Genomic DNA, 18217 nt, shown 5'->3' with positions numbered 1-18217 from the left:
AATAAAAGGATACAGTAAAAACAATAAGAAAAATTAGTAGCACATTTGGTAACTTATTATTCTTATCTTTCTTTTTCAATTTAGGTTTAAATGGGTCAAAGGCGCACACCTATATTTTCCATCCACTTATCTGGCGGTGTACCAAGAATATTGCTCATTAAGGAACGAACGTAATCAACTAGATATTTGTATACAGAATTAAATATGCTTCCTGTTAAGAAAATATATTTAAAAATAACGAGTATATATATAAAATGCCATAAAATATTAGAACCAATAAGGAAAGGAGTAAACACGAGATATGCTAAAAAATTTCTCATTATAAGATTAAAAAAAAACCACATCTGGTAGATGTTTTGAAATAATCGATACCATATTATGTTACAAAATACCATCCCATATAATAAACCTTCCAATTAATTTATTCAACTTCTAATGGTTGATTGAGTTTTCTAACAAATTAATTATATAATAATAATATTGTTTTAATTAACCAATTGATAAAAGACTGCTTATCTTTAGACATTTTAATGATAAAATAGTACACAAAGACGAAAAGGTTACACGAATTACGAATAGACGCACATATTTAGAATTATTATAAATGCAGACTACAGAACTAAAACAAAATAACAATAATATTTAATTACTTACAAACACTGACAAAAGTCAATGCAATGAAATTTTTTGGTATCGTTTATGGAATCGTTAACGTCCTATCGGAAAACGTATTACTGTTTACTGATGTTTACTGTTTATAAATAAAATTAATCTAATTACCCATCCTGGGGACGTATTACTAGAAAAAATGTGCGCCTGGGAACAATCAACAACAATATTATATGATCAAAATTTAAAATAATTTTTAATTCGATAATATTTTAGTCGTATATTAGATGAAATAAGAACGTCAGCAGAGAAGTATTGATAAAATAATAAATTTTTTGAAATATAAATCTAAAATTATAAAATGAAAAAAATATACCCTTAAAACAAAAAAAAAAAAATGCGTATTATGCATTTATATGCAAAATAAAATTTGAAGACACTAGCTATATGAAAGCATGAAACATATTTGTTTCGTATTCTGCAATATTTGTGATTGTGCAAAACAAAAATGCAAATGCTATAAGCAGTGGTGTATCCAGAATTCGTTTAACGGGCGTATTTTAAAATTTAATCAACTTATGGTAATTGGGGAAGGCTCTGCCCCTTCCCCATATTACATTAATAAATACCATGTACATATTTATATAAATTATTATATTGATGAAAATGATTAAATTAAGACAGTATATGTAAAATCTACAAGTTGTATACAACATCTATTCACATTATACTGTAAGTTAGTAATTTGGTGAAATACCATAAAATACGGTTGATAGAGGTGTTATAACACCCACATCACTCACTCCCTAAATACGCCCCTGGCTACAAGTCCTCTGCCCTAGTAATCAATGTATTTTTAATTTAGTTAATCATGTACCTGTTAATTTTTAGAAGATTAGATTCAGATTAGTCCTTTCAGTAGGCCTAGTATTCACAAGTATATGATAATAACTAATAATAATAATAAATGTTATGAATTTCAAAAACCATGTTACCTGAACCTTCATTTGTAGAAACCGTAGCTCCTTCATTAGAGTCTACGTCAATTGGTCGTGGTAAAATTTGTCGTCTGAAATTGGTCGTTTTGTAAATTGGTCGTTTGGTAAAATAGTCGTAGTTTATTTTTGTCGCGAAACGTGAATATTGATTTAAAACGTTATGTAGGTACAAATTTACAATAATCATTAGGTATAAAATGTTTTGCGATAATAAGTTGAATAACAGCACAGAATAAAACAGAATGGACACGGACAACAAATTACATGGGCAGCATAGGACAATAATGAAATCAGTCAGCCATTTTATTTGAGGTACAGTAGGAAGTTAGTAACATTTTATTCCATCATGAAACGGTAGTAATATTATTTATAAGCTACTGCGCATTTTCAAATGTTACTAATAGTAGTATTATTTTTCAAGGTATTAGGTGCAATAATAGTTTGAGATTTGGGGGGGCTTATAAGTCTTATACTATGGTATGACCATGAGTCAACCACCAACCTCCCATCATTATCAAAAAAATATAAATTGTGTTTTTGTAAATTTATTACAATTGTATTTGTAAATTTACTACAACAATGATTTGCATTTTATAGTATTATATCGATATAAACGTTTTTAATATACTTAAAAAATTTATATAAATACCTGTGTAGCGAGCCTCGACCTGAAAGAGTTGAGCTCGTACGATTGTTTAATGACGGAGATCTCGCTGTTGACTGGTAGATGGAAAACGTCAGAGGTTGAGACAAAATACACGAACGTTTAATAAATGTAAGACTTTATTTAAATCAACTAAAAAGTACAATGAAAACTAACACTTTAAATACTAAGGTAATCTATGGTTCAGCCGCAAGGAGTGAAACATAGACTACGTGTTGAGACGAAGACACAAGTTAGTTATGCCCTAGTATACAAACGTATCCGTATATATACTAGTGCTATTACTACGTTGCGTGCTTCTGGAAGGTCGACAATAAGGAAACAGGAAAAAAAGACTTATGGGTGCCGAGGTCTCCATGGCCTCGGGTAGTCCATAAGGTATTACCTTCGACGTGCTCGCATTACCCAAAGGTTTCGTAACCCGGATAGGATTACTATACTTCCAGTCGACGTGCTTGTAATACCTATGGGATTACTACACCTGTATAATAATATTTAATCATCAATGAATCTATTTTATACATTTTTTTTCCCCCCATTCTGAAATCCTGCACATGGGCCTGCATTATGATAGACATACTATCTAAAAAATGATCCACAAGTAAAAACTTCTTGGTACCCAGTAGGTCATCATGTTTCACACTGTTTGGTAGACCACATATTGAACAATAATCATAATTGAAATTATAATTAATAACGAATATCAGTTATCATTAAATATAATTTGACAACAAAAGTATCTCAATTAAAATGGCCGCTGATTTCATTGCCGCCGTGTTGTGTCCACCCCCCCGATAACAGCGTGTACAAATGTACAACTAGCATTATTACAGTTATATTATATTACGATCAAGGTGGATGTATAGAGGTGTAAACACATCCTATATTGTACCATTATGATAGTGGGCCGAAAAAAAGTCCACCACTTGTAACTGCCACCGGGAGCGCTGGCTACCCGATGAGGGCTCAAAAATTCTACAGTTTGTAAGTCACGTAATGCATTTTAGCATTTATTTTTAGTATATTTAGTATATTTAGGGATTACAAAGGTTATGGACTTCATGCCATAATATAAATTATATTTTTCATTTTAAATAGTGTAACTTAAAACTTATTATATGTGCATATGGTACTTGTAATTCATATAATATTTTAATAGTTTGGAAAACATTTACAATTACTAATAGGTAGGTCATAGTTTTTATTTATATTCATTTTGATATTTTTTTTAATCTTTTAATTGTGTTCTTCTTATATGATATTTGATCATTATGCCTTTTGCATGTAAATATCATTTTATTAATTCATTCTGATGTTCCAAACAACCAACTTTGGAAGGAACTCCAGTAATGTTTACTTCATCTATAACTAGAATATAGTATTATTTAATATATAATATGTATATTAAATAAGGAACATGAATTAAATTAAAATTGGTACACTAAAATTATACTAATCATGTACTAAAATATGTTTACTAATACTTTTGTTATTTGTGACATTTATAATAGCAGTCTCCAATGAGTATATTATATTCATTAGACATTCTGATGGACTAAGTAAATGTCCTCGACTTCTCATGTTTATAAATTCTTGAACTTCTATTTCAAGATGAGTTAGATCATCTGATGTTGAAATCAGAATTGAAACAATCATTGCAAGTTTTTGCCAATGAATGTTTTTTGGAATTCCAAGCCGCATAACCAACAAAGTTATTTGTTTAGTTAAAAGAGTAAAAATTAAAATAAAAAATTAAAAAAGTGCATAACTAGTAAAAATGTTCATGAAACAAATAATGAAACCAGAATGGCAAATTTCGTGTAATCAATTTTGTAAACTATAAATAAAAATAGTTGCATGGAACAAGGTGTGTTTCCCTATACAAATATATCGGCTAGTTTCATGCAATTATAGTTTTGTGTTTATAATTTATCTGCCGTGTGGCACGTCTAACATTAAAATATATATTATATTTGAATAAATTAATAATAATAAGTACTTACTCCTAAAATTTTTCCTTAAGAGGACGCTACACCCGCATATGTTGTTTTCGTCTTACAAACGCGTAACAGCAAATTGTACTCTGAACAGATCACGTTTATCTCTGTTAGTTTAAAAACTAGAGTGAATTGATCCCTTATAAAATTTAAAGGTAAGATTATTATCTAGAGCTTCTCATTGGCATTTTATTATATTTTAATTTTTAAACTAGTTATGAATATTTTAAGTTGTACAAAACAATTTACAATTTTAAAATACTTATAAATCGCCTTAAATTTAATATATAATAAATTGCCAATGAAAAGCCCTAGATAATAATCTTACTTTTAAATTTTATAAGGAATCAATTCACTCTAATTTTTAAACAAACAGAGATAAACATGATTTGCTGAGAGTACAATTTGCTATGTTACGCGTCTGTGAGACTGAGACAACACTACATGCAGAAGTAGCATCCTCTTAAGCAGACGTTATACCCGCATGTGTGTCTCTGTCTTACTAACGTACATCATAGCATATTTATGATCAGATCACGTTTAACTCCGTTAGTTTAAAAATTTTAACTCACTTAAAAATTGAACAATCGTAAAAAGCCCACTTACAAACACAGATAATATATTTTTACTATCAGGTTTCATAATAGGTTCATTCGCATTACAACTGATGGAGTTAAACGTTATTTGCTGAGCGTACATTTTCTACGTTTGAACTGAGACAACAAAAATCATTTGTGTGGCGTCCTCTTAGTCATTTTTTAAATATAATTCATGTGAAATGTACATAGAACATTTAAAACTAAATTTTATTTTAGATTGTTTGTAAATTGTTCTTGAAATGTTTTCTAACAATTATAACTAAAATATTGTAAATTTAACAAATTCAAAAAATACAAAGAATATTTGCAAAATAATATTATACTATGTTAGAAAGTATATGTTATTATAATATTCTTATTAGATTTCAATTTGAATATTATAAAAAAAACTTAAATAGTACATTTAAGAAATATTTTAGATTAAATATTACTTTTTTAAACAACGAATAATGTTATTATAATATAACAATTATAATATTTTTAATTTAACCAAGTACTAAAGTTACAATAATATTGATATTATGAAATTGTTGTCTGGGATGAGATCTAAATGACGTTTTTGAGGGTTATTATTACTCAAATTTTAATCTAAACCTATGGAAAATTACTTGATCTTAAATATAACATCAGTAATAGAAAAAAAATCGTAATTTTCAAGAACCTGTCAATTTATCCTTTATCAAGAAATGCACAAATTTCACTAAAAATTCCGAAACTATAATATGTCTTTAAATATCTCATATGAGTACAAAATAAATTTTACAAGTCATACAATGTGTTAAGAGATTATAAATACATGTTAAAAGTATACAAATGGGTGCCCAGTCCCCCCCCCCCATAATAATTTCAATTGGTACCTTAGCCCCCGGGCACCCATGTACATGGTGCCTATGGTTACAACACAGGTGATATATATAATAAGAGCACATAAGTAAAACAAATTACTTTTTAGCTTCAATAGACATAAAAAACACACATCACAGGATACTTATATAGGTAAATATAGAAATTGCTATCTGGGATATATTCCTCGTTTCGTTCAAAATTTTTTTTGTTTGAGGGGTGAAAGAGGGGGGAATTGTATTTTTATGTTCCAATTTTGTAACGATAATATTTAACATTTTTCCAATTTTTTTTGACAGAGTTGTTTCAAATATCTTCCTGAGTGTCACCACCTCATCCGATTTTTCACTTTTTTGTCGAAGGGGAAGGAGAGGGGGATTGGAAAAATATTAAATAATGTCGTCACAAAATCAGAATATAAAAATACACTCCCTCTCTCCCTCCCCTCAAACAAAAAAAAAATGAAAAATCAGTTGATGTGGTGATACTCAGAAGAGTATTTAGCACAACTTTGCTATTAAAAATGTTAAATAGTGTCATTACAAAATTGGAATATAAAAAAACCTGTTCTTTACATATATATATATATAAGGATAAGGATTATAGAATCATTTTTAATAATAATAATATGTGTATAGTATCATTAGAACAATTTGTAAATATTATTATTATTTTTTTTTATTATTTATAGATCAGCTACTACTATTTAGCACTTAATCAATTTTAATTAAATACATTTTTTTCTTCTTTAAAACACAACAATGTGTGTTGATTTAAGCGTTTCATTTAAAGAAAGCAAAATCTACACACGAGAGAAACCGGGTAATTTAGCTAGCAATGCCGTATCTAGAAATTTTTTTCGGAGGGTCCAAAACATGTATATTGTAATTTTATTGAGTTTAAATTTTAACTTTTGATATTTGGTTAAAAATATACAGAAAAAGATTTTTAAAATCTTTTATTAAAATTAATATCATATTTTGATATATTATGATATAAAATTATAAGCAGTCAATGATTAATTGGAGCTTAAGTAATTTTTGACTGAAAATATTTATTTTGGTATTAAAAATAAAGTATTTTAAACATTCGTAAAATATTGAAGAAATTTCGGGGGGGGGAGGGGGTCCAGACATATTGGACCCCCTTGCAGATACGGCCTTATCAGCTAGTATAATATGAACAACAAAGATTAATAGACAATAATGTAGCCCATACAACACACAATAAGCAATATAAAAATATAATGATACCGATAACTAATGCAAACGGATATGTGGTGGTCGAACAATACATCGCACAGCGGTTATGACGCCCGACTGGGTTTATACCCATGTCATCATACCGAGAGTAACTAAAAAAAAAAAACATTTTTAAAATATATCAATAAACAAATTAATCGTTTTTTTTTTTTTTTATTTATATGTATTAATTTTAAATAAAGTTTTTCAGTTACATTTAAAATAAACTTTTTGTAACTGCATTATAATTAATTTATTATCTATATATTAATTTAAAACCATATATATTGATGCATTTAGAATATGACTTCAAATTAATATAATATTATGCAGTGGCGTAGCTAGGATTTTCTGAAGGAGGGTGTTAATTATAATTATTAAATATTATATATAATACGTACAAACTAAAACTTTTATTTTAATTAATTAATATGTATACATAATGTCTGTAATAGAGATGTAATGTATATTCGAATTCGGATAGCTTTACCATAAATCATTCGAATATTTAACTATTCGAATATCAGTATTCGATACTACAATACCTATTATTATTAAACGTTTTGTGTTGCACAAAAACGTAAAAGAATAATTTTCGTCACGTATTGTCACAATCGCGATAATGTTAACCTGTATATATGTAATTAGTATTGTGTATTATTTTATATTTCATATTGTATTATCGATTTACCTATATTCCTATAATAATGTAATATATGATACGGCTCAAGGGGGTGTCATATCTACCAAACACCCCCCTTGTATACGCCACTGATATTATGTAGCAATTAAGATTATACGCAGAGGAATTACTCGATAAAACTATTCATCGAAATCATTAACCTGCTGTACATTTATAATTTATAGAATATAACTTTTAAATCAAAAAGGATTAACACGTTTTTTTTAATCTTGTTACACCGGTTTACTAACATTTAATCGACCGTAACACGTTTGGATACAGTAGACCCTAAATGCAACACATTTAGGTACACTATACGAGTATATCTAGAAAAATACCACGTTAAAATTTCGTATACGTATACATATAAAAATAAAAATTATAATTTCATTAAAAATACAATATCTTTTACTAACACTTTTGTTTATTATTAAATTAAAAAATTTTTTATTTTTGTAAAAATTATTTTCATTTCATTTTAATTGATATTCAATGCACATTTTGTAGCTAATGATGATTTTTTAAATTCAAAACTTTATTATATCATACTCAAGGCTATTGCTGGAAAGGTATATGCTCAGTTGTTCTTCGCCGACATCATTGATGCATCAACATAATAGTAAGTTGAGTGGCAGGTAGGTACTCGTACAAACAAGTATTTGAATTACTTGAGGTTTTATTTATAAGATAATTAATAATATACGAAAAGAAAATTCAATAATTGAACTTAACTAAAATAATATTATTAATCAATAGGTATATTTTAATGTCCCATTAGTTTTTAAAAAATCAAATCTATTTATTTCACCTGTGGCATACCAAAGCTATTGGTCTTTAATGTAGTATAATTTTCGACGACTAGGTTATAAATAACCACTGAAAAAAATCTTTAATTTTTATGTAGGTTTCCGACTGTATTTTCATGTTTCGATAACCTAAGTACCTATATAAAACCGAAAGTTATATGTTTAAAAACCATACATACTGCACTACTACGGTCCGTTTTAGAATATGGTTCTATTATATGGTCATTATATGTGTTAAGTGATAATAATAATAAATAAGATTGAATCTATCCAACATTGTTTTTTGTTTTTAAATTAATCTCTTATGAAGTTAAAAATAATGAAATTAAATATGATAAGTTGCTTGAAAATCTAAAAATGTACCATCTATTATGTGGAAGAAATTGTCTAGATGTTAAATGGATTCATAATCTACTAAATAATAAAATCAATTGTCTAGAAATTTTAAATTTAATATCTATTAAGATTCTTCAGGTATCTCTCCGTTTTTATCCAATGTTTTATTTATCTACTCATATACAAGAACTATATTAGTAACTCGTCGGTCAATTGAATGCTGAACTTATGTAACAAAATTAATAATATTGATTATCATGATTCTTCAATATTATTATTTATTTAAGTTTTTTTTATTTTTTTTTTAGTTTTTATTTAAGTTATTTCACCTTGTAATATTTTATATTTGTATTTTGTCTATTATAATTTGTACTGTTTTCCTTACATGCGTAATCATCCTTTATGATGCAAAATAAATAATAAAATAAAAAAGCAAATATATTTTTAATATGGCTTAATTAATAATTTATAAAAATTACTGTTTCATACTTTCCATATTGAAAGATGAAGACTGTAATACTGTACATTATTATCAAAATTAAATACCTAAAGTAAGGTTAACATGTGCAAATGATGATTAACTCAAAAATCAAACGATGCTCAAACGTCTTATTAAAATGGTTCAAATAAACAATGGTAATGCGCAAATGACTTATGACCGTTAATAACAAATATACCATACAAAGCTGATCTTCTAGTCATCTTCTTTCTTTTGTTTCTAGTCTTCTGTTATAATTGTAGTTTATTTTTTTTTTTGTCATTCATGATATAAATGTCGTGATTAAAATAATGCGTTGATTTATTAACTTTATAACATTGTACCTAATTATTTAATCATATAATTAACCACTCTATTGATTTTCTTGTAAGGATATATTTTATTATATATCAAGTGTCTAAAAATACAAATCGTATTTCAACGTTTATGTATTCGTATATAATAATATTGTTTAATGTTAATTAAATATTATAATATTCCCATTGATAGTAATACATTTGAGGTAAATCTCTGTTACTCAACCGACGACTTATCTTAAATTCTTGTGAGGTAAATAAATGTTTGGATGGTAATTATGTAAATTATGTTGAAAAAAAAATGTTTCATTATAACATTGTGTAATTTATTGAAAATTAATATAAAATAACTTAAGATAAGCAATAGCTTTTAGACTTTGAACCCAATTTAACCAATGATTTACTATATTTTCTAAAATATAATTTTTTAGTATTATATCCTTGAGAATTTTTTATTAATTTAACTCGTTTTTATCAACATAATAATCAACTTTTTTTTATTTGATACTATGACACATTTATATTAAAATCAAATACTCCTCTTTTAAATTCTTTTTAATGGAATATAATTTTTAGGTCTTGATATACTTCATACCAAATTACGAAAAGAGTATGGTAAAACTCGTATAAGATTAATTAAAAGAATAATGTATGAAAATGACTTATGAAAAATTTATTTTCTGTTGTTTGCTATTCTCTAAAGTTGTTGAATTTCCTCGACAACCATCTTTGTTTGGTTATATATTGTTTTGACTAAATATTAGTTCTTATATTCCTCACAAAGGTTTTGATACTTGCACTGTTTAACTCATTGAGTTGTATCGCTAGAATTTGTTTGTAATTCGCTCAGATTAACTGTCATCATGGTAAGTGTTTATAATTAATTAAAATAAATATAAATATTAAACGATTAAAAAAATCAAAATTCAAGCAAATCCTTTTTGAGTTTAAAACTTTGTTTTCGTTTGGTCGAACATAAGTGTATGATATAATTGCTAATTACTGTACTTCGTGTGTTGTACACTAACGTGATTGTATTTATATGTATTTTATATGTATCTATTGTTTATGTTTTTTTTTTTTTTTATGTATAATTGTTCTTACTATTATTGACAAATTTGAAAACGTTGCATACGCAATCGTGTCGTTTTACGGGTTTCCATTATTTAACAGCAATCATACGCAATCGAGTTCTATATATATATATATAATTATTGTATTTCAACTATTATCTACCATCTACTAACTATTATTGATATCGTATTAGCGTGAATGTATTTCCGTACACATCGGTCAAGCTGGAGTGCAAATCGGCAACGCCTGTTGGGAGCTTTACTGCTTGGAACATGGCATTCAACCGGACGGGCAAATGCCTTCCGACAAGTCAGTGGGTTGTGGAGACGACAGCTTCAACACGTTCTTCAGTGAAACTGGCGCCGGTAAACACGTGCCTAGGGCCGTGTTCGTTGATCTTGAACCGACTGTTGTGGGTAAGCATATCCTCCATCCGATGGTACGCGCATGCATAAAAAATACAAAATACTTTGGAATATATTGGTATTACAGTTTTATGAAACAACATTATTCGTGTCTTCTAAACACGATGATATTATATTATAAGTTAAACTAAAAATCCTAAATGAAAATCCTACAAATGTTTCTGTGAAAATGCAAAAACTTACTCGTTACATGTATTATTATGTATTATTTTTATAGTGTACAATAATAATATATGTAGCATACTAAATAAATATGCATATTGCATAGTCATCGGCGTAGCTAAACTTTTGGAGACTCCGGTGCATGATAGGCAAGTGAAGACCTATTAGGTACAAACTTGTTTAGTATTTATCGATTTTACCAGACCCACTAAAATATTGTTCAAACATTATTATCAACTAACAGTAGTATGGATAAAAGGAAAATTATTATATAGTCAAAAATAAAAATAAAAAATGAGTTGTAGATAATGCAAGCTTCTATTTTTTATTTATTTCAATTTTCTATTGAATTGTGGTCCCCAAACTACAGGAGTCTCAGTGCGCTGCACCGGCTGCACCAGCCTAACTATACCGTTGTACATAGTGTATAATAATATAATTAGATTAATGTAAATATGTCATATATTGAATTAAATTAAAAATCTATCGATATAATATGTCAGTAAGACTTTAAGAACAAGTTTAACGTATCCAAGTAAATGAAATAAAAGCGTCGTACTTAACACTAAGATCTTAACTTCTAGTTGCGTCTCGTACATAATTTTCTAACACTTTCAACAAGTAGTATACTTTACGGTTTTGTTTTGAGTAGACTATTCGTACACGGGTGGGATAAAAATATTAAAAAAACAAAACAAAACAACGATATCACACTAAATTATATTTGATGCAGATGAAGTTCGGACCGGTACTTATCGACAACTGTTTCACCCGGAGCAACTGGTCACGGGAAAAGAGGATGCGGCCAACAACTACGCACGTGGCCATTACACTGTCGGCAAAGAGATCGTCGATCTGGTGCTGGACAGGATCAGAAAACTCGCGGACCAGTGCACCGGTCTCCAAGGGTTCTTGATATTCCACTCGTTCGGTGGTGGCACCGGTTCCGGATTCGCTTCGCTCCTTATGGAACGGCTGTCCGCGGACTACGGGAAGAAGAGCAAACTGCAATTCGCCGTTTACCCGGCACCCCAAGTGAGTGCGATGATGGAACATGAGCTTCCTCTCCTGCGGAATTAACGTGAATTAATTTGAGTCCTAGGCCCGACCGTCGTCATAGTGATAAGTAAAATCAGTGCTGGATTCCCGGTAACGATCGTTTACCCCCTCGACACAATCTAAACACCATTTTTCTAAGGTTCGATTATCGATACGCTCCAACATTTTAGACATGGAATCTCGTGAAGATTATCTCAGTGCTGCTCTGGCCGCAACACACACTCGCAATTAAAATAATAATAACCTTTTCGTTATTTTTTCGGGCGAGAAAAATGCGCTACAAGTAAATTATTATTTTTCGCCCATTTTTCCAGTCCAGATCGATCACAGGTTATCCGAATATTTTTATACGTATATATTTATAAAAATCTTTATAAGTAAACAGCTAGTGCAAACGGTAGCACGTCTCCTTGGTCCTCGAAATAAACACGGTTTTCTCATTCTGTTTATCCGTTTTCGGTGTACGCGCACAGGTGTCCACGGCGGTGGTGGAGCCATACAACTCGATCCTGACCACGCACACCACGTTGGAGAACTCGGACTGCGCGTTCATGGTGGACAACGAGGCGATCTACGACATATGCCGCCGGAACCTGGACATCGAGCGGCCCACGTACACGAACCTGAACCGTCTGATGGCGCAGATCGTGTCGTCCATCACGGCGTCGCTGCGGTTCGACGGCGCGCTGAACGTCGACCTGACCGAGTTCCAGACGAATCTGGTGCCGTTCCCGCGCATCCATTTCCCGCTGGCCACGTACGCGCCGGTCATATCCGCGGAGAAAGCGTACCACGAGCAGCTGTCCGTGGCCGAGATCACCAACTCGTGCTTCGAGCCGGCCAACCAGATGGTCAAGTGCGACCCGCGGCACGGCAAGTACATGGCGTGCTGCATGCTGTACCGCGGCGACGTGGTGCCGAAGGACGTGAACGCCGCGATCGCCACCATCAAGACGAAGCGTACTATCGTGTTCGTCGACTGGTGCCCGACAGGGTTTAAGGTGGGCATCAACTACCAGCCACCCACCGTGGTGCCGGGCGGCGACCTGGCCAAGGTGCAGCGGGCCGTGTGCATGCTGTCCAACACGACGGCCATAGCCGAGGCGTGGGCCCGGCTCGACCACAAGTTCGACCTGATGTACTCGAAACGCGCGTTCGTCCACTGGTACGTGGGCGAGGGCATGGAAGAGGGCGAGTTCTCGGAGGCGCGCGAGGACCTGGCCGCCCTGGAGAAGGACTACGAGGAGGTGGGCGTAGAGATCAACGTGGGAGAGGGCGAAGGCGAAGGCGACGACCAGTGACCGCTGCGCCGTTCCTGCTCACTGTTTACCGTTTTATGCGAACTCACGTGTTCCAACGCGCATCGTAATGTGATCGACGACCAGTACCGAAAATACGTTGTTGTAATATGTATATATTTATACGTACGTAATACACATTCCTTTGATCACTACACCCAACTTGTGTTCGTTTATTGATTATTCACTATCGTATCGCGATCCTGGACCAAGAAGAAATTGTATAATATTATCTCGACTCAATTGAAATGTTGTCGGTTTCACTTACGCCAAGTATGGCGGAGAAAGATATTAAAATTAAGGCTTTCGAAGGATTTAAAAAATAACGGTTCATAAATATGAAGTGAATATTTAAACTGTTATCATTTTTTTTTTACTTATCTTTATTATTGTCTGAGGAAGTTACAATAACGATTCCATTACTATTGATTCGATGTCATAAGAACTGATTTATGAAAAACTTGAAGAATATTTTGATTATATACTAGAAAATTATACTGAAAAAAGGTAGCGCTCATTGGCACCAACAATGTGTGCTGAATATAAAAAAAGTAATTTAGAACGAACGACAAATTGCTGCGAATCATTTCACGGCAAGTTCAACGGTTGCTTCTATTTTGCACAGGGTGAGTTCTCGGAGGCGCACGAAGACTTGACCACCTTAAAGAAGGACTACGAGGATATGTGCGTGGAGATAAACCGGGGGAGGGTAAGGGCGACCAGTGACCGCCACGCCGTTCCTATGCATTGTTCCCACGTACCATTATACGCGAACTCACTAGTTCCAACGCGCATCGTATTGTGATCGTGTACCGAAAGCACGTCCGTTTTTGTAATATGTATATATTTATACTTTCGTAATACACGTTCGATCAGTACACCCAACCTGTGTTCATTTGTCGCTTATTCCGGTGGCATAACAGATATAATACCAAGTGTTAAGATTTAAGGACAAGTTCACTAAATGCACTTGTGTAACACTGTGTTGTCGGTAATTTATTTAAAACACTTGGAAAAATCAATGAAGTTTATAATTACTACGATGACCGATATAAGCGGTGCGTTATTGCTGTATGGCCTGGAGACGTCTGAATGCAGAGCCGATCCTTATATACGTTTATGGACGGCCCTCTGTAGCTGATTCCATGCACAGTGTGACGTTGTTCGCTCTCATAGACGACCCATACGTTGTACAGAAGTAGTTCTAAGAATATATACCTTGTACAAATTAAATATATAAGTCAATAATTTTTTTAAGTATGTGAAGCGCTACAAAATTATCTTCTCATACGAATCGTTATTTTATTAGCGACATATGGTATACTACACCATCGTCAGATCATTATTATTTTATATTAGTAATACGGTGTGTATAAATCTCTCAGTAATTTAAGTTTAGATTATTTTAATTCTAAGTCAACTTATTTATAAGGTATATGGAATATTACAGCGGATTAATCTTCTCGGCATCCTGAGGCACGTTCCTCTAAAGAGTCGCTAAAAAGGAAAAAGAAATATAGTTAAGTTAATATATTTAGAATATGCGTGTAGTCGACACGGAATTAATGTATTAAATAATTATATAATATAACTAGTATAATGATTTATAAAAAATTAACTTGATTTACATGATAAAACATCATTTTATGAATTTATCATATTCATAAGTTCATTCACGGATAAATGATAATTTTATACTTATATTTCACTACCTAGTAGACAATTAAAAAGCTACGACTAGCAATAAGAAAGTAAGTATCCATGGATTTAAAATCGTTTTCAAGTTACCTTGTGTTAAAATCATAAGATAAAACTAAAATCTATACTACATACTTGTAGCAGTCGAATGAGTTGTAATAGAGATTTAAAGACATCTTTAATGTTTTTAGGGCATTTACAACAATCTAAAATTTGATTTAGTTTACGAGTTGCATATTTCTACTGTTATCCAATTGCAGTAATTACACGACCTTTTAATTATGGTTTTATTACGTTTTTTTTTCACTATACCTACTCTCTAAACCCTTTATATATTTTTGCACTATGTTTACCCATGTTCAATGTTGTCCAAACGTATTTGATACGCGCATAAATGTTTGAACAGCAATGAGTACAGAGTTATAATGATAAAAGTATATTAAATTTGTAAATGATAATGAATACTTACACCACATTACAGTAATAACCGTATGAAAATAACTCGTATACAATTTTCATAATATAAACTTTATAATTATTAAGCCCGATTTACACGCAACGACTTATTGCACGTTTTGCTGGACATATAAAATGAACAATAAGACGTACATTTTATAAAGTGTCTACACGTTTCAACCTTTACTCATTTTCCATCCCAGTTTCAACTGTATTTTTGTTCATTCTTCAATAGTGTACAGTTTTAGTGATGTTTGACGATATGAAAGAAGCACTATTAAGAAGCACTATGAAAAATTATATGGAAGAAGCACAACCATAATGTTTCTAGTACGTGTGCAACAGAATTTCATACATTAGACATTTTCGCAAGAAAACAAAAAATACCATGCGAATCAAATTGAATATTATTTATTAAATAATATAGGTTAATATACCTACTAATAGCAGGCCCTACTATAATATATTATAATTATTAAAAACAAAAAAATGAAATTAAGTTGTTAAAACTATTAAGTAAAGGAGAAAATTAAACCTAAAAAGGACAAAAAGTTGTACTATACACCAATTTTGAATTTACATGTGGCATGTCGTTCAACTTCGCATAAAAATAATCCGTGCCCATCAGTTTTTCGATCCAATCTTGGATTTCATTCTGATTCGATAAGACGTACAATTTACTGTATACACACTCCTTTTTACTTAATACGATTAGTCGTGTTCGATAAAACGTACAATAAGTCGTTGCATGTAAACCGGCCTTTATGATAATAAATATATATTGAACGTCAATAACAGTGTTTATAGTGTTATATATAGGGAACGGATTTATATGTAAATACATATTTTTATTAAAACGAGATATTTAAAATTTGATAAGAAATGTTCATAATTTAAATCATTCCTATTAATATGATGCTACTTTTATTTTACATATATTTACATATTTTGGTATAATTACATATTTTTACATATTTCACTAATTTGTAAATATTTTTAAACATATTTTATTATTTCATCATTCATACGTCTTCTTCATACAATAATACAAAAAATTATTTCAAATTTAGATCCAGAACTTTTATCGCTATTAGAAAAGCTCAAAATATTATGCAAAATGAAATATTGAAAACAAATTTAATTTTCATCTCAGTGAATTTTAGTTTTATTGCACATACAATTATAAAATTAAAAACAAAAATATGTCCTTGAACGAAAGTATGCAAATTGTCGAATCAACGATTGCAAAATAAAAACTTGTAAACGGACCAATAGGAGAAGTAGTAAAAAAGAAAATTCATGTTTTTACAGAAAAAAATTTCAGGTCATATTGATTTTAAATTAATTAATGACATAATTAGTGGCAGATACCCTTCTAAAAATTTGGAATTATCGCCTTCTAATAATATGCCCTTCAAATATGCTTAAATCAACCGATGTAGGTTGATGTGGAACGATCATTTAGCCGTTTTAAAAATATTTTCAGATCTAATAGGCGACATTTAATATTTGATAATTTAAAATATATTGTAATAATTCTATGCAACAAATCATTTTGATAATTTAATAATTATATATTTTTTTTTTTAAATTTTTTTCCTACATATTTGGATGGTTTTAGTACATATTTTATAAATTATACTTACATACATATGTACATATTTATGTATTTTTATTACATATAAATCCGTTCCCTAGTTATATGTAATAAGTACCTATACCTACCCATTTATACACTTATATACTTATATTATACACTAGGTATATTATAAATTTGAAATATCCTTATATTTAGTCACGGACCAAGGCCTACCACGAACATCATTATCGTCGATGATGAACTGAATATCGGGAAATTAAACCAAATTTCGTTATAAACATTATACTCGTAATAGCCCTATGGAGCATTATCTTTTCAAAGAAATAAATACACAAAAACAATAATTAAAAATGAATTCAACGTTTCACGATGTTGTGAAATATTTCACCGTGTACTGAAATATTTCAAAATGAAACACTTCAAACACTAATAATATGTATTATTTTATAATCTTACAAGTTACTATCTATAAATTACTTAAAGAGTTCGAATGATTTAATGTACTTTTTTTTCGAGCTTTTAATTGGGAAAAATAATTTATCAAGTGGTCAGTCTTATTTTAAGTCTTAATTTTCGTAAAATAATTAATCCAAATAATGTCATTACGATTACGACCATCGCCGGGTTAATTAGTATAGACATATACCGTTTAATACGGGTTGGGAAATCTTTTTATCGAACGGTCGAATATTCAAACATTTCCGTCGATAAATTAATTTATATTTATTCGCGAACTCGCTAACAATATTATTGTCAAACAATTTATATTAAATCGATATTTAATATTCTCAGTGGCCTTATTAAGTACTAACTGACAGTATTATTGATCGTGTGAAGTAAGTATTGATGTATTTGTCAGTATGAAAAAAACAATA

At 30.4% G+C, this 18217-nt stretch overlaps 1 protein-coding gene across 1 annotated transcript; it reads left to right on the top strand.

The window, feature by feature from the left end:
- Positions 1-10843: 10843 nt before the first annotated feature.
- On the top strand, positions 10844-13668 carry LOC112694341 (tubulin alpha-2/alpha-4 chain-like). Its single transcript, XM_025569780.1, has 3 exons — positions 10844-11060; positions 11965-12266; positions 12764-13668. The coding sequence occupies exons 1-3, from the start codon at positions 10940-10942 to the stop codon at positions 13589-13591; spliced, it is 1251 nt and encodes a 416-aa protein (XP_025425565.1). The 5' UTR covers positions 10844-10939; the 3' UTR covers positions 13592-13668.
- Positions 13669-18217: the final 4549 nt, after the last annotated feature.

Source organism: Sipha flava, unplaced genomic scaffold (genome assembly GCF_003268045.1).
Source record: "Sipha flava isolate LNK unplaced genomic scaffold, YSA_version1 127_pilon_pilon, whole genome shotgun sequence".
NCBI lineage: Eukaryota > Metazoa > Arthropoda > Insecta > Hemiptera > Aphididae > Sipha > Sipha flava.
The sequence above is the reverse complement of the archived record's forward strand: the minus strand, read 5'-3'. Positions and strand labels throughout refer to the sequence as shown.

Bases quoted from the DNA above. Each gene is read 5' to 3' on its own strand.
- LOC112694341 (XM_025569780.1), top strand. From the start codon at position 10,940: ATGCCTTCCGACAAGTCAGTGGGTTGTGGAGACGACAGCTTCAACACG. The intron at 11,061-11,964 runs GTAAGCATATCC...TATTTGATGCAG, and splicing joins TCTTGAACCGACTGTTGTGG to ATGAAGTTCGGACCGGTACT. The intron at 12,267-12,763 runs GTGAGTGCGATG...GTACGCGCACAG, and splicing joins CCGTTTACCCGGCACCCCAA to GTGTCCACGGCGGTGGTGGA.